The 24075-nt window shown below is 46.1% G+C and overlaps 1 protein-coding gene and 1 long non-coding RNA gene across 4 annotated transcripts; one reads left to right on the plus strand and one right to left on the minus strand.

Annotated features, from left to right (window-relative positions):
- Positions 1–593: 593 nt before the first annotated feature.
- Positions 594–3513, minus strand: LOC148050426 (uncharacterized). Of its 3 annotated transcripts, none has more exons than XR_015701133.1 (3): positions 3144–3513; positions 2361–2577; positions 594–1598 (listed from the first exon to the last, which is right to left on the minus strand). It is a non-coding gene; the product is annotated as an uncharacterized LOC148050426 (long non-coding RNA). The 3 variants fall into 3 exon arrangements; XR_015701132.1 differs by having other exon boundaries at positions 2713–3513; XR_015701131.1 differs by having other exon boundaries at positions 599–1598; positions 3236–3487.
- A 32-nt stretch (positions 3514–3545) lies between these two features.
- Positions 3546–21315, plus strand: HSDL2 (hydroxysteroid dehydrogenase like 2). Its single transcript, XM_087742736.1, has 11 exons — positions 3546–3670; positions 8104–8267; positions 8698–8796; positions 8923–9037; positions 11504–11607; positions 12545–12643; positions 17578–17772; positions 18269–18340; positions 19693–19890; positions 20427–20555; positions 21007–21315. The coding sequence occupies exons 1-11, from the start codon at positions 3654–3656 to the stop codon at positions 21117–21119; spliced, it is 1305 nt and encodes a 434-aa protein (XP_087598862.1). The 5' UTR covers positions 3546–3653; the 3' UTR covers positions 21120–21315.
- Positions 21316–24075: the final 2760 nt, after the last annotated feature.

Below are 24075 nucleotides of genomic sequence, written 5' to 3' on the forward strand. Positions count from 1 at the left end.
GGCCCTGGCAGAACAGTCCTGCTGCCATTGCTCAAATAGCATTTCCAGGGGAAAAGGACTGTTCAAAGTTTGCCTCCTCTGCTCTGCTCTTTTCCCTATTTTGGCACTCCTGTGAAACCTGTTCAGCACTCTTAGTCGCACTCTTAGTCCCCCTCCAACTTGACACACTACAATTCTGAAAAAGCAAAACCCGTGCTTTTCACAGAAAGACTTCTCTATTTCATCTAAGAGATTGTAAATCATAAGAGTGTCATCTAGGAAGCACCAGAGACTCTTTTTTCTATAAGGTTATCAACAGAGATCATATGACACTCCTGCAAAATGTGCTGTTTGCCGTTTAATTTCTTTTTCCAGCCATATTCACCTGTGACCTTCAGTATAAAAAAGGATTCTTCAAAATAAGGCCCTGATTATAAATCATGAATGTTTTCAAGTCCTGCAGAAGGTAACATGCTTTCTGTAGCTTTAAGTGCAGATGCTCCGCAGCCACTTCCACAAATCATAGCCTCCAAATGCGAAAAGAGTTTTTGCCAAAAAGCTTAAGCGGAGTCCAAGTTCTTGGGAGGAAAAAAAAACCACTAACCAATTTGAAATCCAGAGGGCATTCATTATCGTCAGAAAGGATCAACTTGTACAAACAGTGCTTTCCGTACCACATATTTCTATCTTCACTGCTACCATCAAGTCTCTTAAAGTTGCAATGAAAAACATTTGAAGACGAGAAACCATGTCATTAGCTGCTAAGAAGTAATATACACATTGTTCTGGGCAACAAAAATGACAGTTGTGAGTTGGGGAAATTCAATCAATTTAATTTATTATCAATTAATATAAATACATAATTGTTTTGTTATTGAGAAATAAAAACAAACAAACGCTTGGAAAAACCCACCTCAGTTCCCCTCTGCACACCTTCCTCCACCCTCCTTATTTATTTCTAATAATTCTTAAAGTTTGAGCGAAATTTGGGAATTGGTTCTAGTAGCAGTGTACTCAGAAATGTTCTTAGCTTTTGTTGTTAGGTATCCAAATATTATTTAATATTCCAATCAAATAGGACTACTTTAAATATAATGATCCTTCTGCTAAAAGTTCTCATCTTAATATATTGAAATAACAGCACTGTTCATTAGGGTGCACGTTTGTTAACAGTGAACAGATGGAATACATGATTCCATACAGGCCATGTGACAGGAGTATCGGTGACCTACACCCCTGCTGTGCAGGGTGATCTTAGACAAGTGGTTTTCCTCTGCTTGCCTCACTTTCCACTTGAAAAATTGGATGTAAATATATTTCTATATTCATTTTGAGATCTATTAATTGAAAACAGTGCTTAAAACTTGACTGATGGTAAAATGCCACATGCCACTCAAATACATGGGGCTGGAAGGGCAGAAGCAAGTTGTTGGGATTGCCAGCTGGAGAAGACACGGTGTTTTCAGAGCTGATCACTGGCCTGAAGGATCTTCTCACTGTCTTGAGGACACTCGCGACCCAGCTGACATCGCTCACGAGGACCATTCTTGCTCCTTCCAGATGGCTGCATTTTCCTCATCACCTGCCTCAGGTGAACCCAGGTCAGCCACGGGTGAAGGCTGGGGAAGGAGAAACAGCGGGCAGAGCAGGGCACTAGCACAGACAGCGGTCCGCAACGGCAGGGGGGCCGTGGCGGCCAGAGAGGTGTTGCTGCAACGCCACGGCAGCAGTTGCATCAATTAAAAGGCTGATGGGCAAAACACCTGACCCCGCAAAGTCACAGAAGTGGTTTTTGAAAGAGAAGGGCGTGCCAGGTTCCCCTGGGAGTCGCTGCGGGGGCCGGGGGCTAGCTCTGCCCCAGGGCGAGCGCGGCACCCTCGGAGGGAAGGGCAGCTGGCGGGGAGCCTCCCCCACCGCAGGACAGCGGGCGCTGGCGCAGGGGTGCGCAGCCCAGGGCAAACCTGTGCTCCCCTGCTGCTCGTCGCCTGGAGCGAGGGGGCAGTGGCGGGGCTCCCGCGCAGGCGCCAGCAGAACTGCAGAAAGCCAACGCGCGAGCCCTCCGGCTTCTGGAGGGCCTTCTCAAATGTTCTCTGCTTCTCCTGCTGAAAAGCCTCCTGGGAGGTAAACGGACCCTCCCGCTGCAGTGAAAAGCCCCATCACTCCCCTTCCCCCATTAAATACTGGAGAGAAGAAAACCCTTGAGGGGCAGAAGGCCGAACGGGATGCCTAGGGGCTTCTCCTGCAGGTACTTCTGTGCACGGCTCACGCGCCACAGCTCTCTACGCAGGCACGACGGCTCGCTTCCACGGAGCTCGTGGCAGGCACGAGGCTTACGACCCCGGCACGGGGCTGTTGTGGTCAAGCCCTGCGTTCCTCCTTACCGGGGCTGAGGGGCTGGAGAGGGGCTGGAAGAGAGTCCTGCCTGGCGAAGATCTTCTCAGCAAAGCGGTTCTGCTTCCATCTGCGCAGGATGCCAACCGGGGCAAAGCAAGCGGCGTGGAAGACGTTCCAGCTGCGAAGCCTTCAGGCAGCCCTCGGCCCCTTTGGCTTGGCCACGCGTCGTTCCTACAGCAGCCCGCAGCTCTGCGACAACGGGAACTGCAGGGACAGTAAAGCAACAGCTGTCGTTACATCAACACGCAAGGACTAGCGCGTCTGCTTATGGTGTAATTCCATTTCTGTTTAAGTCAGTAAAACCATCCGTCTCAATTCTTACAGCGGGTGCACACCCACCGGGCGATTCCCCCTCCTGGCACCGGCTCACCGCGAACCCAAATCCCTCTCGGGACGTCACGCAGGATCCCCGCGTGAAAGCCGAAGCGGGGAAAGAGACGCCGAAGGTGGAAGCTGGTGGAAGACCTGCCAGCCATAGCAGCAGGCGGGCAGCACGGCCAGGGCAGGAGGAGGCCAGGGCAGGAGGAGGCCAGGGCAGGAGGAGGCCAGGGCAGGAGGAGGCCAGGGCAGGAGGAGGCCAGGGCCCCGCCAGGCCAGGGAGGAGGCGGCGGTGTGGAGGAGCTGTGTGCCGATGCGGCGGGGCAGGACGGGAGGCGAGGGCTGACCTCGCAGCGGCTGTGCGGTAAGAGAGGGGCTGGGGGGTGAAGGCGGGGAAGGGGACGGCTGGGCGAGCAGAAGACGGACGATCCTGCCGCAGGCATTTTGATGACCTGGGGAGGCAGAAGGTGAGATGGAGGCAAAGGCTCCAGTGGTTTGAGCGGGACTGGGAACAGGGTTCAGTTCAAAGCGAAATTTCGCACACCCAGCAGAGAACGGAAGGGTGCTGGAAACCACTCAGCGCCGCTCTCTCCATTGCACGCAGGCCGCCGTCGAAGCTCAGGCTGGTTCAGGTCCCTCGGCCCGGCCCGCCCCGCTCTCCTCGCCACCCCGCTCACACGGCTGGGCCGCCTGCGCCCCGCCTGAACACGCGGGGCCGCCTCCCGCGCCCCGGGGGCCGCGGCTCAGCCCCCGCCTCGCCGGCAGCCGCTCCCCGGCTCCGGCCGCCCCCGCTCCCCAGGGCTGCCCGGGCGGGCCGGCAGGCGCGGCGGGACCCGTGCTGCCCTTCGCTTCCGCCCGGCCGCTCCGCCCCTCGCCGCCGCGGCGGCTGCGCGAAGCGGGGCGGCCTCAGCGGCCCTGCGCGGCCCGCTCCCCGCCCCTGGGCGGCCCCTTCCCGCGCCGCCATGCTGCCCAACACGGGGTAAGCCGCCCCAGCCCTCCCCTCTCCCTCCGCGCCCCTCGCCGGCGCGGACACCCCTCGGCCCCGGCCCCGGCCGCCGCTTCCCGCCCCTCTGGGAAGGGGGCTGGGGGCGAGGCTGAGGTAAAAGCCGCGGCCTTGCAGCTGCCCAAGGCCTCTCGGGGTGGGGGGCGAGATGGGCTGCGGCCGGGGCCCGTCGCGGCGCCGGGGCGGTTTGCCTGCGGCGGGTCTGCGGACCCGGGGGGTCACGCCGCCCTCCGGCCCGGCCCGGTCCGGCCCTGCGGCCGCGCCTGTGGGGCGGCGTGGAGGGTCCGGGTCGCGGAGCGGCTCGGCGGCGGAGGGGCGGGAGGCCGGGGCCGGCGGGGACTGGCAGAGCTGCTGGAAACCGTGGGTGGCTGGGCAGTGTCCTTGAGCGGGGCGTTTTGCAGCAGACATGGTTATTGCAGTACTGTCATCTAACTTGGGTAGTGTGTCTGTAAGCTTGCCTATATTAAACTACTGTTCTCTCTTATTCCAAGCCAGTACCTTCTTACCTGGCAATCACATTTTCTTCCAGTATAGGATCTTAATTTAGAGGCATTTTCTGCCTTTCTTCAGAGCCAGCACTGCTAACAGCCAGGAAGATAAGTTGGTATTATTTGTTCCTGTATATTATAAACAGGATTATTCATTAAGTTCCTAACATACGGGTAAGCAAGCTGTAGCAAGTTGCCCTGATGTGGCCTGCAGGTTTCTGGATTAGCAGTCATGCCTGGTGAGAAAGGAATCTATCTTCATTTTTTTCAAGATCCCCAAGACTCCAGGGCACAGAGGTGAATTTGACATTTTCTGTCTTACTACCTGAATTCAACTGTGACGGAAGCAGTAAAGACACAACCTTCACACTACAGGTCATAAGCAATTTTAGATGAGCACATGCTTTAAAAACTTGTAAATTACTGGACTGCTAAGTGAATTAAGAAATAAATGCTAAGTCTTGCAAGCTTCTCAGCTTGCTTAGCAGAGTAAAATGCTCTAAATTCTGGGCAGTTCTTTCAGGGACACTGAGTAAATATTTTAAGAGGTTGGTGCATCTGGCTTTGCAGATGCTGTCACACCAATTTGGAGAGGATAAATGAAACTTCTTGAGTGAGACACGGTTAGAAGTAAAATTAAGGAAGAAACAATAATTGAAAAAAAGAAAAAAAAGGCGTGTGAGAGAAAGTATCAAGTCAGCTCAATGTTTCACAGGGGTAGAAGTGAAAATAAATTTTTCCTGTTAGTAGGGCTTTGCGTATTTTGGTGAACATGGTTTCTGTAGGCTGTAGGGACAGAATTGGAGATTGTGGAGCTAGAATTGAAGGAAAGGATCTCCAGAGAGTGAATGTAATCAGTGGTGATTGTAAGCCTAGAGTGAAAAAGGAGGTTTATGTAGGGTGGAGATGCAACTGTGCTGAGAAAAAAGAAGACTTGAGGGTGATGGCCAGCGTAGGAAAGGTTGGAGGGGAAAACTAGAGAGAGTGTAACTGGAATGAATAGAGTACGTTCCCTGACAACTTGAGCAGAATAATAATTTGGGGAAAGGAATTGAATCTGTGGCTGGACTCTTCCAGATTGGATCATCGGATAATTCAGGTCGGAAGGGACCTTGAGAGGTCTCCAGTCCAACCTCTTGCTGAAGGCCAGGTTAGTTGGGAGATCGGACAGGGTTGCTCAGGGCTTTGCCCATTCGGGTCTTGAAAACCTCCAAGGCTGGAAACAGCTCAGTCCCCTGCTCTGTTGCCTGACTGTCATCAGGGGGAGGAACCTTTGTTCTTTCAGTTTGAAAGGGCCTGTTGTCTCTCATCCTCCTGCGCTGCACCACAGCATGTGTGCCTGGCTCCATCTCATCAGTCACTGCGTAGGTACTGGGGGGCTGCTGCTAGGTCCCCCCAAACCTGTTCTCCGGGCTGAACTGGCCCTCTCACACAAGTGCTGAGCCTCCAGCCATCTCGGTCTCCCTTTGCGGAACTTGCTCCCGTTTGTCAACACGTACCTTGTATTGAGGGACCCAAAACTCAGTACAGGATGCAAGTGTGGTCTTACGAGTGTCAAATAGAGGGGCATAATACCTTCACTCGATCTTCTGGTTATGGTGTTCTTGTAGCCCGGGATGCTGGTGGCCTGTTGCCAGGCACACTGCTGGCTCACGCTCAGCCTCCTCTCTGCCAAGTCCCCCAAGGCCTGTTCAGGAGAGCTCTCCCTGGCCATTCAGTCCCCAGCCTGTGTTGTTGCAGGGACTCTTTCTTCCCACGTGCAGGACTGTACATCTGTCCTTGTTGAATTTCATGAGGCTCCTGTTCATGTAGCGTGTTGGGGACTGTCTGGACAGCAGCCCTGCTCTTAAGCTTGTGAACTGATTGTCATCCACCCCCAGGGCATTTCGTCCCCTCCTTCAGGTTGTTGATAAAGATGTTAAAGAGCTCCAGGAGTAGAGGTGGTACCCCACTTGTTACTGGTCTGTGGGCGGAGTATGACTTAATAACAACCACCCTCTGAGCCTGACCAACTGACTAGTTTTTTACTTGTCAGGTTGTGCACCCATCCAGGCCATAATACCTTAAATTGGATGCAGAAATACTGTGAGAGATGGTGTTGAAAGCCTTGCTTTCACCCACCCCATTGAGCAAAGGGCCTGCTTCTACTACCAGTGTATCAGCAGAAGCCCCTGTGCCCTTGATGTCCTTCACAAGCCTCAGCTGCGGGTGAACTTTGGTTTTCCTGACACCACCCCAACATGCCCGGGTGATATTTCTCATTCCTCCTTTGTGGCTTGGCCTGGCTTCTGCTCCCTGTGTGACACCTTTGTATATGGGAGCTGAGTCGCGAGTTCCCTGCGTAGCCGTGCCAGTCTCCTGGTACATCTCCCTGTCTTCCTCAGTGGACCACTCTTGCCCCTGAAGGGGCAAGAGCCCCGCCAGCTTTCCTCAGCTTCCTTCTCCTTCAGAGCTGCCTCTCGATGGACCCCATTTACCTCTTCCCTGACTGAGGTGGAGTCTGCTGACCTCATATCATTGGGTTGAAGGTAGAAGCCAGATTCTGGCCTTATTTGACTGAGTTTTACAGTCTGACTATGTATCGCAGAGGTGAACTTTCCTCCCTGTGCATATGACTCAACTCTCAGCAGCAGTGTTTTGTGATTTGCTGTGCTGTTTTGAGGTTTTTCTTCCTGTGCCGCTCTAGGACCCAGTTTTGCAGAGGAAGGCTGTTTGAAATGGCACTTCCAGGGCTTCACTGACGTCCTGACATGCCTGACTGCCACTGCAGGGGAAGATCCCTGCCCCATCACAGTTTTCTGCCTTCTGAAAGCAAACACTTGCCCTCACAGTGAATGTTTTAGAGCAGGGTGCTCTCAGATTGGAGGGCAAAAACAGACCTGGAGAAACACTAGTTCAGGTCTGGCCCAGACTGAAAGGAAGACTAATGCAAGCTGGTGTATAAAATTTGTGATGCAAGCAAAAGGTGAAGTTGCTGTAGCACATAGTTTATATGCATTCTCTAACTGGGGTTGAAAACTTGAACACCTCTCTTTTTTTCCACCGAGTTATGGAAAGCAGCACAAGCTTTATGCAGAACACTGAAATGCACATTCCTTCACAAGGAGAACCTGTGGTCTAAGAGGCTTTATTGTTGAATATGCTTTAAACTGGGGTTGATATTTTGCTTTTCAAAGATTCAGTGACATTGTTTGTGTAAGCCAGACATCTTTCTGATGCTCTAAAACTTGTTGGTTTCTCCAGAGGTGTTGATTGGACCCATTTTGGGGGGGACCCATTGGATTAAATGTAGTTACTGGGAAACTGTTGAGTTTAGTGTAAAACCTTTAAGAGAAATAATTGCCATTTTATATGCAATTATAATTGCATATAAAATTAATTGCAAGTTTTTGGCACTTGCATGTGGCACCTTGCATTGGCATTGTGGTTCTGGACTTGAACTTTATACAATGTTGAGACAGCAGTTTTTTGTGTTTAGAGGGCTGTGACTAGTAAATTACAGAGAGCTGCGTAGTAAATTACAAAGAGCTGCGTAGGTGTGTTGTCTCATTAGAAACTGGCATTTTGTTTTTATAACTTACTCCTTTTCCATTGTTGGAGAATGTAGCAGCTCTGTTGTAAAGAGCGTGTTGGATCATTTTACAAAAAGGGAGAAATGTAATTGGGTGACCTGTGTAACATTCTTGCTTTATAGTGTTTGCAAACTTGGAGAATGGTCTTACGTTCAGTGGTACTATACTTCGCTGTAGCCATTTCTTTTGTATTTAGAGGCTGCTTTCTTAGTAAAATGATGGAGGGATTTGTCTGGTTGGAAGACTGCTCTAGTTACTTTTGCCCTTAAAAAGTGCTAAAAGTCAATGATTTACAGGTTTTCCTTTGTTCTCCCTCCTCTTTACCCTCCACTTCCCCCTTCACCTTTAGGAAACTAGCAGGATGCACTCTCTTCATCACGGGCGCAAGCCGGGGCATTGGCAAAGCCATTGCTTTGAAAGCGGCCAAGGATGGCGCAAACATTGTGATAGCTGCCAAGACGGCTGAGCCCCATCCTAAGCTTCCAGGGACTATCTACACTGCTGCAGCAGAGAGTAAGTTGTAATGAATGAGGGTGGGCTTCAGGTGCTGGGCTGGGCGTATGCCCTAGCTTAATTGTCATACCTGAGTGGAAAACTGCGTAGACTCTCTTAGCTCCAATTCACCTTTAATAAAATAAGCGTAGTGCCTCTCTTGCCTCCCAGGAATGCTGGGAGGTATCAAAATATTACTGTAATGAAGATGTATGTGTATAGATGTGAAAATGTTAATTGAGGTGTGTGTGTGTATCATACCCATTCTCAGTGTCAAGATTTGGTTTCAGCTTCCCTGTTCTTTATGCAACATGTAAAAAGGTTGCAGTTTGAGAGCGCGGTTTTCAATAGTTCTTGAAGCATGCCATTGAATGAGAGATTCTCAGTAGGTTCATGCTGTTTGTTCCACCTGAGAGCAAATTTTTAAATGTTTAATTTTTTAACTGCGCAGTTGAAGCGGCCGGAGGAAAGGCTTTGCCATGCATCGTTAATGTGAGGGAAGAACAGCAAATTATTAATGCTGTGGAGAAAGCTGTGAAGACTTTTGGAGGTAAGCTAAGGTGTGGAAGAGACGTTAACAGGCAGATTGTTCAAACAAAAAGAGAAAAGAACAACCTGCCTTACTCGTGCTTTTTGCCTTTAAATGCTAATGTGAAATGGCTTACTTTAAAACCAGGGATTGATATTTTGGTGAACAATGCAAGCGCCATCTCTTTGACTGGCACTTTGGAAACAGAAACGAAGAAGGTCAATCTTATGATGGATGTCAATGTACGAGGAACCTACCTCACGTAAGTGATGAGAGAGGGAAGCAATGTAATTGTAACAAAATGTATGATATTATCTCAGTTTTTCTGAGAAACTGTGTAGCTGTCTTGCTGCCCTAGAGCTGGAGTGCAAGTATTCTACATATGTTGACAGGAAATTGCTCGGTTGTTAGCCAACTGATTTGAAATTAATGTTTGCAAGAATTAACTGCAAGTTGGAGTGAACAGGAGCCCTATTACTGTCGTCATTAAGTGTTCACAAGCCCCTCCATGCAGGTAGGAAGCAGAAGCTAGTTTATTTCAAATGGAGCTCCAGCTTGGCTTTGCTAAATGCTGTCTGCTCTTTCATTTAAAGCAAACTGACTGACTCTTTGCATAGATCAAGTGCAACATCTTGTTTGTCTGCTCCCTTCTCATAAGCTTCTTTCTCATCTTTAGAGACCTTCTATAACTTACGATAGTTAAAAGAGAAAAGTTAAAGATGTAACTTAATGATCTAAGGTGTTTTCTTTCAGCTTATCAATTCCATCATTTATTTAAATTACCCTACCAAGATTTGATTTCATAATTCCTGTAGTCCTTATTTTGCTCATTTTTTGGAAAATGGTGGGATCATCTTTAAATTTATAGGATGTCATTTAAAGTTGCTCTCTTACAAAATGAAAACTTTGATTTTGACGGGGTTGTATTTAAAAAAAAAAAAAAAGCCCACAGGATGATGCAGATTTTCTAAATTCAGTTGTTGCTTGATGTGATCAGGAGCTTTTGTATCAAAGTTTTATCTAGAATAGTGTCTGTCATTCTCCTTTGTGCAGATGAATCTGGTTATCAGGTATTATGATTATATTCCTTAATGTTCTTTTGCTAAGAATCAGTGAAGGGATTTGCCATTAGAATAGTGTAAAAACACGCATGAATAGCAGCTTTCTGAGTTAGAGAGACACGTGCACAGCATGGAGATAGAATGGAGAGAGAGAAGGAGGGTGGAAGAAAGAAAGACTCTGCTTGCAGAGTGGGATTTTTGTGCTTCCACTTGTGATGTCTGCTGTTGAAAGTAAGTGTAATCGGTTCTGCGCTCAGAAAGGAAAATTGGCTTTGGAGCTTGGCATTCCAGAAAGCACTCTGTGGATATCTCTTGCTAAATCTCTGAATGGGTTCCACTGTATTGCCAGTGGCAAGCTCCGTTTACCCCTCACCACCCAACAGCGACAATTACTTTCTTGATAGTACATCTAGCTATTCCAAATTAATGGGAATTCTTAAAGGCATCTTTCCTTTGGGTGCTACTCTCCCTTCAAAAGATTAAAAAGCAGGTTCTGTGTTGCTGCGAATGGAAGAGTATGTGAAAGATTAATGGCTCTCAAGGGAAGTTACAAATGATCTTTGTCATTGCTTTTATAGCTGTCTATTGGGAAGACCTAGTCAAGCGTTTCAGCCTTTTCTTCCCCTTGCTTTGTATGTTGCTTCTGCTCATAATTTGTAGAGACCTGTTTGCAATTTAATGTTGAGAAAGTTATAATAGCTAAAAAAAAAAATGGTGTGGATTTTTTGTCTGTGTGGAGGAGGTAGGGAGGATGTCCCATGTTACGGAGTATACCTGTTGACATATTCTTGGTTCCTGTGCATTAAGAAATTGAGACATCTGTTAGTGAACCTCGCACACTGCCACTGAAAAGAGCTGAGACCCCAGGACATTTAAGCAGGTGGTAAATCATTTACTTTACTACTTTAATGAGTTTGCAGTTGAAGGTGTCCCTTCTGTGGCTGACAGTATGTGTGGGTCCTATTGAAATGTGTGACTAGTAGGTCAGTAGTGTAGTCTACTGCACTGCTGTTCTCCCTGTGAAGCTTGATTAAAAATTCTCCAGCAGAGATCAAATGCAAATATGTACCCTAGTGCTAGAAGTGAAGTCAAATGATGGTTTCTATACAGTAAAAGTTATCATTTACAGATATACGTAAATTCTAAGTTGAATGAAATAGTGTCTTTCCGTTAGCAGAGAATAGGTTTTCAGTTTTGCTTGGAATATTTGTAATAGCCTTTCACTATACAGTATTATTTCTTTAATGTGGTTTTAAAGAAGAAATAGGTATGTGATCAGAAGAGAATATATTTATGACTAATTGATGCTTTGCACTGTTAATTTTGCTTGTTGCCTCATAGTGTTTTGTTGCCCCTACCAGAGTATTACAAGGAGATTATGGCTTCTGAGCATCTGGAAAATCAGCTTTAGTAGATGCTGGTGCGCTATTTGGAGAATGTGGTCCAGTTAGCAGGAATGAATACTGGGCATGAGATAACTGAGCTGGGACAGGTTTTTTTTTCATTGTTCTTTATATCAGTTAAATAATGGATACAGGGGCAGGGTCTCAGCTGAATGTTGGACTTCCATGAAAATGAAAATACTGGTCTGCTAGTATGGTTTTTCCTGTAATTATAGGTGTTCCATAAAATAAGAAGTGACTGATTTCTCTGAATCTATCTTTCAGGTCTAAAACATGCCTTCCCCACTTGAGGAAGAGTAGGAACCCCCATATCCTGAACCTCAGCCCACCTATGAATCTGAATCCCATGTGGTTCAAAAATCATTGTGGTGAGTAGCATTCAGTGCCTTTGTTGTTATTTTTTGAGAACCACCTAAATACCTGGTGAAATGTGCAGGAGTGCCAGCCCAGAATGCTAGATCTTGTATCTTTAGCACTGTATACAGACTGTCGCTAATGGTTCCTTAGAGTGTTTTGTACCTAACCTAAAACAAATTGTTTTGTGGGAAAACGGAGTGTGGGTTTCATGGCCTAATACGTCCTTTATGTTTTCAGGAATGTTTTCAAAGGAAGAATCTGTGCTTTTTGATGGGAATTCTTAAGACTACAAAATATTTTCTGTTCCAAATAGAGATTGAAACCCAAAATCTATTTTATACCGATTCAGCTTCACATTTTATTTAATAAAGTCCAATGTTGTATTTTAAAATAGAAATGAATTTTGAGGTGGGAAAGGAACCCCATTTTTCTTGAGGTTAATGTTGCTCATTTTAAAATTTTTAAAAAACTCTCAATTTTGTGCACTTTCCATTTTAAACTCCTCCAGCAAGTCCCAGTTCTTTTCCCCCAAAAGTTTCCCTTCTCAAAATAGATGGATGAGAAGGATTTAGAATTTCCTTTTTTTTTTCCTCCCCTTTTTTTTTTCTATAGAATACTAGTTTGGTCGTTAGCAGCTAGCGTGCCTTAGGCCTCTTGAAAAAATTGAGCATTCCTGTCAGTGTGCTGTACGTAAAAAGCACAACAAAACCACCATACAGCTAGGCTTCAGTCATTGTTTTTGTCAAAACACACGTAGCTCTCATTTTGCTTGTAGTGAAAAGATGACAGACTACAGTTTGCATCTGCTGGGGGTGGTGGAGAGAAGGGAGAGATTTTGACTCTAGGAAGATACTGTTTTGTCCCCCAAAACTTAATTTTCCTTTCCTTCATAATTAAAGTTCTCTTGATAGAGTGTAAATTTTAATCATTTTATGCTTCTTGTCTTAGCTTACACCATTTCTAAATATGGGATGTCCATGTGTGTCTTGGGAATGGCAGAAGAATTTAGAGGAGAAGTTGCTGTCAATGCTTTATGGCCTAAAACAGGTGATTTTTTTTTTTTTTCCAATGGTACTAAAATAATGAATTTCTGTATTTTGTCTTTTGCAGCTTGTTTTATTTGACTTCGATTATACTTCAGACTTCTGGCATTGATTCAGGAGACCAAGCAGTTCTTTTGCATATTCTTTGTTCATCCTGCATGGGTGCTGGTTTTCATTCCTAGTTCTCACTAGACCATTACCACTTTGATCCAAACTCATCTTCAGCTAGTTTGCAACCCACTAAACTCTCTCAGCTGGCTGAAGTATCTGTATAGTGTTTGGTGTGTCTCTGCTCTTTCTCATGCACCCAGTGTTTTGGTTTGGACAGCATGCTTTCATTAGTAGGTATTAAACATCTGTGTATATAGTACTATTTAGAATTCCTTGCTAGTTAAATTGCCAGAGCATAGATAGAACTGACAAGATATATACCTCTGTAAATGCAGAAATAATTTTAAAAACCCCTGTTCCTAGGAGGTTTGGTGCAGTGGGCCAGCACACAACCATCTGCTTGCAACTCACAGGAAATTAAAGAGCTCTATGGAAGAAAAACAACTCGATGCTCCCACATTGTATTAACTTCTGTTTGCTGTCTGTGGGTCAGTGAGGATCAGGGCAGCTGTTTGAGGTATAGTCAGCTGTTTGCCAAAGAGGTTGTTCTCTTCACTGCAAATACGTCTATGTGTAGAAATGGTACTGATGTTAAAATCAGTAAAGACAGAGGGTAGTCCTGCCCTTTAATGGTGTGAGCCCAGTCATCGTGTTATGAAACACTACAACATCAGAATTTATTCCCTTAGCTTGTAGAGGGAGGGGAGAAGGAAGAGGAAATAGAAATATAAACCAAGATCATCCTCTGGGGCTAGTGCTCCAGTGTAAGACGTGTTTGTACCCAGGCACTTTTCAACATTTTCCTGTTAGGTGGTGCAGGCCCATTTTAACTTCTAGTGTGGAAGCGCTCTGATTTGCTTCCTCTAAAGTGAGGAATATGAGCAAAACTTAATTATTTCAAACAAAATCAGCTGAGTTTCTTTGCTTAAACACTCTAGGTGATACTCAGTTGAACTCTTGGGTTAGTATGTCTGACAGACCTGGTCCTTTTTCATTGGTCTGGATGCTTGCATCCTAAATTCTCCCAGTAAATGGATGCCTCATAATTCTGCTCACACTATGAGTTTTACCCATAGAAATATTTTGGTAAGGGATTGACTTTTTGAATTATAATTACATCATTCATGATAATTATATCATCACAAAACCTGTACTGTCTATTTTGAAGAGGATAAGCTCTTCATCTTTGGGGTACTGACCGCAACTGCATGTGTAACTTCAGGGTCTGGATTGCTTTCCTGGCAAGGAAGAAGCTTCACTTCAGGTTTTGAGTTTCTGTTGCATTTTTTTATTTCTGAAGGAGTTAGAAGAAACAGGCACTTGTTTCCACATAATGGCTTCTGGAGTGCGCCAGGGAAACCTCAGAAATGTTTCAATGGAGATTTCCCATGATCTATCTTTGTCATCTGGAATAGAGCCATGAGACTTGGTTCTTAAAGCCTTTGGCTCCCTAGACTTCATGGCCATCCTGCCTGGCTTGTCCCTAAAATGCCACTTCTAAATGGTTTTTATATCTCCTCAGAATCCTATATGTAGGAGTAATTTGGTTTTCCATTAGCAGAGGTGATCTTCTGTCTACTGTGGTTTTTGGTCACTGACGGATTAAGCAATGTAAATTGTACATGAGAGTTAGGGACAGTGGAGGAATTAATCCAGAGTGTCTCATTCAGACAGAGAGATGTGGTATCAAGCTGCAGACATTACTAATTTGACTAATTTTCTCATGCAAAAGGTGTTACAAGATTACCTGTGTCTTGTAAATGCACATATTTACATGCTCCATAGGCACATGATGTGCACCCTCCAGAGCTTTCTGATTCTTCAACTCCTTCTCTGTGATTCTGGATATGCTGGAGAAAACATCCACTACTCTTGTGGAAATGAGTCGGTGGTTTTATGGGTCCCAATGTACTGTTGAAAGCTAAAGAATTCTTCCTGCAGAGACCAGCTGGTTATACTAGGCCTTTATTTTGCAATGTAGGTGTTTTCCCCCACCTGTCTGAATAATTCGGCCTCCTGTTTTTCATGGCAAGGGAAAACAGAACCTAGGAGAATCTGTCCACCCACTCACCATGAAAAATTTTTCAGAGGGATGGCTAACTTCATAGGCAGAAGTTACATCAAGTCTTGTGTTGCATAGTTGAATACGTTATTTCTTTCCAGTGTTTGTGTATGCTGTAGTCCTCCAAATGTCAGAAAAAGTACCAGTGTCCCAGATATGGTCTGGTATTATGTCTATGATAGTATTAATTAAACTTCTACAAATGACATTCTTATTGGGGGGGAAACCCAAACCAAAGAAAGTAGTATCTTGTGCATTAGAGTGCCACTGTGTCCTTGGTAACATATTTGTACCTGCTAAAATAAGTAAGAGGATAACACTGCAGAAGCTGGCACTTGTTACAGAGTGCAGCTAATATCTGTTCCCCTCAGGAACCTGCAGAACATGAGGCTTGGAAGCGCAGGAAGATTCAGTTTACAAATGACAACTGTATATTCTAATAAATGCTTTTTTTAATAAAGATTTCTCTCTGTGACATGCTGCAAACTAATTTTAAAAGTAATTAAGCTTTCTATAAAATTAAAGGTATGCAGACAGAGCTTTGTATTTGCTGAATCCATTGTTGCTCATTCAGTTTAAGACTGTTAGAACCATTAGATGAGCTCTCAAAGTTTATATAAAGGAGTGATACCTCCATTAAAACTGATGTGCCCTCAAGTATAAAAGAGGATAATATGTGCAAATTCTCCAGTACAAAAAGTGTTCTTTCAAATGGTTTGTTTTCCAAAAGTGAGAAAGTTAACTACTTTCATGTGGTCACCAGAGAGAGTTACAGACTTCCACGGTATCTAAAATACAGTTGCAAAGTTCTTAATTAAAAAAACCACTATAATCTTATACAAATGTGATTAGCCTCAGTGCTAGTATGGATGGCAGTATCTGTTGATTAATCCGACTCTTTAAACATGTGAAAGTATGCTGGTAATAAGATGCCAGGAGCTCTCCATTTATCTAAAAGTGAAAGAGGAAGCCTAGCAGAAGGGCAAGAGGCAATCCCATCACTAAGAGTGCGTATGAGTAATAGAGGTATCCCGCAACAGAACTGGAAGACTCTGTGTGTGCCTTAGGGGGAAACCGGCAGCACTTTATATGAAATAGGTGGAACAATGTGCAGCTAGACTGTGAGGCGATACCTGTTTAAACCTTTTTGCCTCAGTCTGTGCGCATAGGCTTACTGTGCTCAGGAGAATAATAGTTGACACTAACAGAGAGGTGGCAGAAGCGTGGGCCAGGAAAAGTGAACAGGTTAATGAATCCTCAGAACAGTGGAATATATTCAGGTAGACAGAACCTGGTAAATTCCATCAGATTATTTGACACAAATATTCTCTGAACTGTTGGTAGTTATTTAAAAAAATTAAAAAATCTTGCAGGATGTTGCATTTCAGAGGACCAGAGAAAGGCAAATTTATTTCCTATCCTTAAAAATGAGAAAAAGATCTAGTGAGATGTAGGTGTATGTACAGTGTATTTATTTGCCACTTTTTATTTAGGTGCGTATTTATAGCAGTTTAGTTGATTTGAAAAAAAGAAGCTGAGGTTGGTCAAAGGTAAATGAAACCTAGGGGCTAATCCTCACCACAGAAGGGTAAAATAAGAGAATCAACAAGGACGTCTACCCACTCTTGAACTTTCCTAGAAAGTACTTTGACTGGATCTGCCTGGCAAGCACTGAAGACTGACGTCCTTTTTCCCAGTTCCTACTTTGGAGGGCGAATGATCTACCTCAGATAGATGTGTCCTGCACAGTGCCTATTATTTGCTTTTTGAGGGATGTTGGGGTCATTTCTGCATCAAAGCTGCTGTTACTTTGTGTGGAATGGAAACACTGAAAGGAGGACAGAAGTGATTTAAAATCAGGTTTATCCTTCCGCCTCCAGGATCCGCCAGCCCCAGGTGTAGGAGAGGATTTGTGAATCTGTCCCAAAACTTGGGGGCAGAGCGTTGAGTCTTAAACAGCAGATGGGAAAAAGTCATCAAGCAGAACTGTATGAGGGGAAAACAGTAACATGGCAAATGCCAAAAGCTACAACCAAACAGCTTCTCTGGAACACGATGAAAGAAAAATCGAATGGATACGTCAGCATGGAAGAGCAAATTACAGATTTAGACTGGAAACATGCCACAGTGTTAGTAGCTCCCTTGGGGGAAGCATAAAGAAGACTAATGGAATGGTGCAGAAGTTAGTAGGATTGATTAATAAAACAACCAGAAGCTTAGGAGATGCGGATTTTATTCTTGGGTCTAACACAGCCTTACTGTGGAATATTGAACAAGTTATTTGAGTTTTTGCTATTTGGTTTCTCGTTAACTTAGGAGAGACACTTTGGTATCTCATGGGAGTTATTACAAGGCTAAAATTAAGCATCAAGATTTTCAGTGTGATAATCACCAAAGGAAATACCTTTCAATAACTGATGTGTCATACATTCACTTTGAGAAAAAGAGTTGTCCTGTTAGTTTTCGTGTCCTGAATAACCTGGAGGAAATGCGGGGGGCGGGGGTGCACCAATAACGGGATAGAGGGATGCGAATGTCATAAAAAGTCCTGCCCATTATTCCACTTTTTGATTCCTTTAATAGTTTTCTGGTTTTTACTGGTGCTTGTAGAGAATTATTTGTTGGTTGGTAGTATTCCATAGCTTTGTTTTCCTACGATTTCCTTTTATGTGAACAGAAAACAAAGGTTTTGTACTTGCTAGAGAAATGGGAATTTCATGTTGTCAGTGTTACAGCTTTGTTTTCTTACCCTCCAAACTTTGTAGCCATACATACAGCTGCTATGGATATGCTGGGAGGATCTGGAATAGAAAAACAGTGCAGGAAAACGGACATCCTTGCAGATGCTGCGTATTGCATTTTAACAAAGCCAAAAACTTTCACTGGAAACTTTGTTATTGATGAAGTTCTGCTGAGAGAAGAAGGAGTTAAGGATTTTGATGTCTATGCAATTGCACCAGGTAAAACAGATCTTTAAGATGAGAAATAAGTTCAGGAAGGAGGGAATGCGGTATGAAGAATATTAATATAGTTTTGTTTCTAGGGGCTCTTAAATTAGTCTGTAAAAAGTTACTTTGCCTCAGCTTTCAGAACATGCCTTCCTGGAGAGCACATATGAGTCTACTGAGATGCTAATCGTCAAGTGCCTATTAAATTAAAAAAATACTTTAAGGAAAAGAAAATTTATCTGCACTGTAGATGTATATATTACTATTTACCAGCTAGTGAGATAGATTATTTTTTTTCTTCTTCAAGTGTTTTTCATTGCAACTTTAAGAGGCTTCTAGATCAGATTTTAAATGAACCAAACCTAAACATGTTATTTCATGCTATGTCTTTCCTTCAGGTTGTAGTTTATGTACTTATAAACTTGGCTGTAGTTTCATACAAAATGGATTCCTGTTTGTGCTGTCCAGGTGTACTGGGACTTACTACTACATTTTTCCTCCCTTTTAGGTCACCCCCTGATGCCTGACTTCTTCTTGGATGTTGAAACTGACGTGACAGCCACAAAACAAGAAGGATATGGTAGGGAAAGCACTGTGTGTAAAAGTTGATAATTTCTGACAATAATGAATGCCCTCTCAATTTCAAGTTGTTTATTTCTTTTTTCTTTTCTCCCAAGAGCTTGGACTCCACTCAAGGGTTTTGGCAAAAGCCCTTTTCTCATTTGGAGGGTATGATTTGTGGAAGTGACTCTGTACTTAATGCTAGGGAAAGAATGTTACCTCCTGCAGGTATAAAATCAGTGCCTTATTTTGAAGAATCCTTTTTTAACCATCTGAATTGTGGTAGTATGAAGGTGACAGGTAAATATTGCTGAAAAAGAAATTAAATAGCAAATAGTACATTTTGCAGGAACATCTCATTTGCCTTGCTAAATTTATACAAAAGAAAATGATGTAGAGCCACCATTGCTTCTTAGATGAAATTTGCACAATTTACACAATTTAAGTATCTCTTAGATGAAATGCAGAAGTTGTCTTTTAGAAAAGCACGGGTTTTGCTTTTTCAGAATTGTAGTGTGTCAAGTTGGAGGGGGACTAAGAGTGCGACTAAGAGTGCTGAACAGGTTTCACAGGAGTGCCAAAATAGGGAAAAGAGCAGAGCAGAGGAGGCAAACTTTGAACAGTCCTTTTCCCCTGGAAATGCTATTTGAGCAATGGCAGCAGGACTGTTCTGCCAGGGCCGGGGGGTGTCCGTTCCCTGGGCCTCACAACGCAGGTTATTTAGGCGGGCCTCACAGCATAGTCCTACCTATGTTTTGATACTTGAGACGCGAAGAGACTTTTGGCGGCATTTTCAGAGGCTGTTCAACTTGATCAGCCTTGTAAATTGCAAGTGCTGCCCTCCGTTGTTAAATGCACATGTTCACTGCGGTATAGTAAAATGCTGATTAAAGCAGTGAATTGATTGAGAGCGTAGAAGCCTTTGCAGAAGAATGAATGAAAATATCCGTGTTCTTAGCAAGAGAGACAAGACGGAAGTATTTTGAGGTGAAAGTGGTGTTTATTGAAGACACTGGTTTGTTTTTGTGAGTGCTGTCAGGAGCGTACGGATTGTGTTAGAAGACAACGTGCTGTGTAAGCATTTGTAATGAACGGTGAACGGTCCGAATTCTGCTGTGGCTTTATTTTCACTTTTCTTTTGATGGATTGGGGAGTGAAATATATTGCAGAATTACCTGTAGTGCTCTGCACCTGTTCAGACTCCGAGGTGCTGAAAACACCCTGTATCAGTATTAATACTGAGATGGGAAAATACTGGTTTTCTCTACTGTGGAGCTTAAATCTTTCCAAACGGGGTTCTCTACGCATGATTTTAGGTGCAGTTCTAACGCGTTTTGCATTTGAAAGAGAAAAATAACCTCTTTCTTGTAGGTGCTTCCCAAGCATTCAAAGAGGAGAAGAAATTAAGCGGATCCCAGCATGAAGGACCAGGTGGAGCTAAGGCTGACAGAGAATCTGCTCCAGCCAAGCCACTGAGCCCTGTTGCAGAAACGTTCAGAGTTATTCAGGGGGCGATGACTGAAGAGTACGTGAGAAGTACTCAGGGGGTCTTCCAGTTTGAATTATCTGGTAAGACCCTCGCTTGTAAAACCTTCACGTGCTCAGGCTCCCAGCCAAAGGCACTCGGTGCTTTCACAGAGAAACAGTCGCCTTTTCAAGCTGACCCCGGCACAGCCCGCTTCTGTTCTGTTCCGTGCGATGCTCCTCCTCAGCACCAGCCTCAGCGCCCAGGGAGCTGCTGCCGCTCCTGGCGCGCGCGGGCAGGCTTTGCCGCCGCGCTGGCCCTGCGGCACAGGGTCAGCGTGGCGACAGACGGGTGCTCGCAGGGCCACGTTCAAAGCGCCTGCTGCCAGCAGCTCTGCCAGCAAAGCGCTGCCTGGGGGCTCTCCTGCCCGCGCCCCCGACACGTGGCGCTGCGGGGCGTCTGCCGGAGGCTGGCTGCGCCTCCACGCAGAACGTGGGGCACGGGGTAGCTTCTCGCAGAGCACCGCCAGCGTATGTAGTGCCGTGTGACGGCTGCCAAGGGCCGCGGCCGCCTGGCAGGGAGGAAGAGGGAGGGCACAGCGCCCGTTCTGCCTCGTCACCTCTCTTCACTGTCTCTCCAGGGGATGAAGGAGGCACTTGGTATATTGACCTGAAAACCCAGGGTGGGAGCGCTGGTTTCGGAAAGCCTCCTGTGGCGGCTGATGTGGTTATGAGCATGTCGAGTGCCGACTTTGTGAAAATGTTCACAGGTGAGTGACAGAGGCCTTTGCCAGGGTGGATGCAGGTACTGGCGCCCAGAAAGCCTTCTGCCGATGGGCGAGTGGGCAGCCCCCTGGCTTTGTGATCCCGGGGTGGAGGAGCTTTCAGCTTCTTGTGGCTCGAGTGGAAGTGCAGCACAGAGCTCCTTGGATTTTTCTGCACTCTTCTGTGAACAGGAAGAGCCCAAAAGCTTTTACGGCTTTTGTGAACTAGGTATTGAAATTCTAGCAGCAAGTGTGGCTTCAGAAAGAATCCAGCCAATCTGTTGGACTCCTGTTCTGCACATCTCCGATGTGTGTTTCCTAAATGTGCACTGCTTTTACAGCAGAACTTGGTAGCAATACAGCTTCTAGGTCTCGCTGTAGTGGCATTTCATTTTCCTGTGCACAGGCTCTCTCCAGTTCCTTTTCATTTTCTTATGGTTCTGTTTCTTCTTTTTAGGTAAACTAAAGCCAACCCTGGCCTTCATGTCAGGAAAATTAAGGATTAAAGGTAACATGACGCTAGCAATAAAGCTGGAGAAGATGCTGACACAGCTTAACTCGAAACTGTGAGGGGAAAGCCTTCCTAGCAGAACAGTGGCCTTTCGTATATAACTGCAATGCTGTTTTAAAATGGTAGTCCTCATTTTTCTCTGATGCAATATAATAAGTATGGATAAAACATGAGATTTTTTAGAGAAGAAGTAACTGGCTGATTAAGACAGAAGGTGTTTGTCGGTGATTAAACTAATTCCTTCTCGAGAATACACGTATTAGGTTGCAGGTGTTTTCTTTTCTTCTGCTCCTCTGGATCACTGCAGGACACCTGAAGTTTCCCACATAGCTGCTTGCACACGTGTCCCATAAAAAAGGTGGGGAGAGCAAATGTCACCCTGCAGATCTGTTTCTGTGGTAGAGTGCCATGTAGAGATTCCTGAGCTGGCTTTGAAGTGGAAGCAATATGGTCAGTTTGGCAGGGCCCTCAGTTCATTACCCCTGGTAAATTAACATCTCATTAACTTTTTTTTTCCTTTCCTGAATTTATTACCTACACTAGTTCTCGTACCTGCGTATTGCACTGCGTTAGGCTGCACAGACATAACGAGTGATATGCAAGTTTTCTTTTTTGTGCAGAGGTGCACACATGCGCACACACATGCTCCCCTGCCCCCGACTGCCACAGACAAGGCGCTGCCTTCCGCAGCACCTTCACGTAGCATTACAAGGATTAACCGACATTACTGCAGCCAGCCCCTTCCCCTTCCTTCCCTTTGGTTGGTAAAGATTGAAGCTCACTGGTAAAAGCACGTGTGCCCCCGCTCTAAGTGGACAAGCGCACGTATAGTCTGCAACTTTGTGACAGCATCCGCAAAGCCAGATGCACCAACCTCTTAAAATATTTACTCAGTGTCCCTGAAAGAACTGCCCAGAATTTAGAGCATTTTACTCTGCTAAGCAAGCTGAGAAGCTTGCAAGACTTAGCATTTATTTCTTAATTCACTTAGCAGTCCAGTAATTTACAAGTTTTTAAAGCATGTGCTCATCTAAAATTGCTTATGACCTGTAGTGTGAAGGTTGTGTCTTTACTGCTTCCGTCACAGTTGAATTCAGGTAGTAAGACAGAAAATGTCAAATTCACCTCTGTGCCCTGGAGTCTTGGGGATCTTGAAAAAAATGAAGATAGATTCCTTTCTCACCAGGCACAAGGGGCTGGGGGCTCGGAGGGAGAGAGGGGGTGGCTTACCCCGTGTTGGGCAGCATGGCAGCGCCGGTAAGGGCCGCCCCAGCAGGGCTGTGTGACTTCCCAGTCCAGTGCCCACACTGGGTTGCGCTCAGCAGCACGCTTACCCTGCTGGGAAACAAGCTGTGCTTGGCTGAGCCACCAGCATGGCTGTCGGCCTGGAGCTCCCTGCAATGTCCGCTGCGCAGCCCTGACTGCCCTCCCCTGCCCCTGCCACCGGTGCTGCTGGTCCCAGGGGGCTCTGCCCAAAGGTTTCAGTCTCCACGGGGCACTGTCTGCTTCCCACCCCATCCTGGTGTCCAGGTTGGTAACTGCTTCGTCCGTGACCGCTGACCTGCTGGCTCCAGAGCAGCGTCAGTCCGCGCAGTCCTGCCGGCTGAAGGAGAGCAGGAGCGCTGGCATGCACCAGGAGACGGAAGCAAAGGCTTATAGGTGCAATAGGAGGGAAAGAAGATCCAGCGCTGGCAACCAGAGTCCTCTGGAGGAGACTGAACTTCTCAACTGAAGGCGCAATAATGCATGCGTACTACTGGCTGCTGCAATACAATAAACAGCATGCTCTGCCTCTCTATGAAGCAGAAACTCGTACAGCAAATGAAAGAAAAAAGGCAAATAATGCCTCAGGACTGCTTTGTGTGTTAGATCTGGAGAAAGCAGCTAGCAGCTGTGGCTTGTTCTGGCCTGGATTTGACATACACTACTGAATGGAGAGTGCTAGAGACGCAACCTCTGGGAAGCTTTGCTGTGCAATCTGAAGGGACGACGGTACCAGATCCCTCAGCTAAAAACATGGGGAAAGTGTTTTACATTAATACCTACGGACTGATGCGTACGCTGCTGCTGTCCCAGCGGGATGAACGGCAGGCTGAGGCAGCCCCGCGTACAGGTGGGTATGGCTGGAGAGGAGGCCACGCCAGCTGTATGAACGTCAGCTGTGAGGAGAAGTGGCCGGGTCAGGGGACATAAGCCAAACTGAAATTAGAGAGGGGCCTACAAGAAATGAAATGAGGATTTTTGCTGCTGGCCTTCCTCAGAACTGCATGCTGGGAAACAACTAATAGGAGCGAATTTAAATGTCTCCCCTTTGAGGATCTCTTGGGTGTGTTAGGTGTTGGACTACACCTTTTTCCCAAATATGAAGCCTTTTTATCTTCAAAAACTAGGTACTAAAGTAACTATCAGGAACAACACACGCCTGCAACACAGCAAGGGCTTTGTTTTCCATGATGCAGTTCAAGTCTGTTGGCCTTTGAATGTGTCTAAACACCCACTTGTCATCTGCTATGGAGCTGAGTGGTTTCCAGCACCCTTCCGTTCTCTGCTGGGTGTGCGAAATTTCGCTTTGAACTGAACCCTGTTCCCAGTCCCGCTCAAACCACTGGAGCCTTTGCCTCCATCTCACCTTCTGCCTCCCCAGGTCATCAAAATGCCTGCGGCAGGATCGTCCGTCTTCTGCTCGCCCAGCCGTCCCCTTCCCCGCCTTCACCCCCCAGCCCCTCTCTTACCGCACAGCCGCTGCGAGGTCAGCCCTCGCCTCCCGTCCTGCCCCGCCGCATCGGCACACAGCTCCTCCACACCGCCGCCTCCTCCCTGGCCTGGCGGGGCCCTGGCCTCCTCCTGCCCTGGCCTCCTCCTGCCCTGGCCGTGCTGCCCGCCTGCTGCTATGGCTGGCAGGTCTTCCACCAGCTTCCACCTTCGGCGTCTCTTTCCCCGCTTCGGCTTTCACGCGGGGATCCTGCGTGACGTCCCGAGAGGGATTTGGGTTCGCGGTGAGCCGGTGCCAGGAGG

This window comes from Nipponia nippon, unplaced genomic scaffold, assembly GCF_047370975.1.
Source record: "Nipponia nippon isolate SJK-2023a ecotype South Korea unplaced genomic scaffold, ASM4737097v1 scaffold_8, whole genome shotgun sequence".
Lineage (NCBI taxonomy): Eukaryota > Metazoa > Chordata > Aves > Pelecaniformes > Threskiornithidae > Nipponia > Nipponia nippon.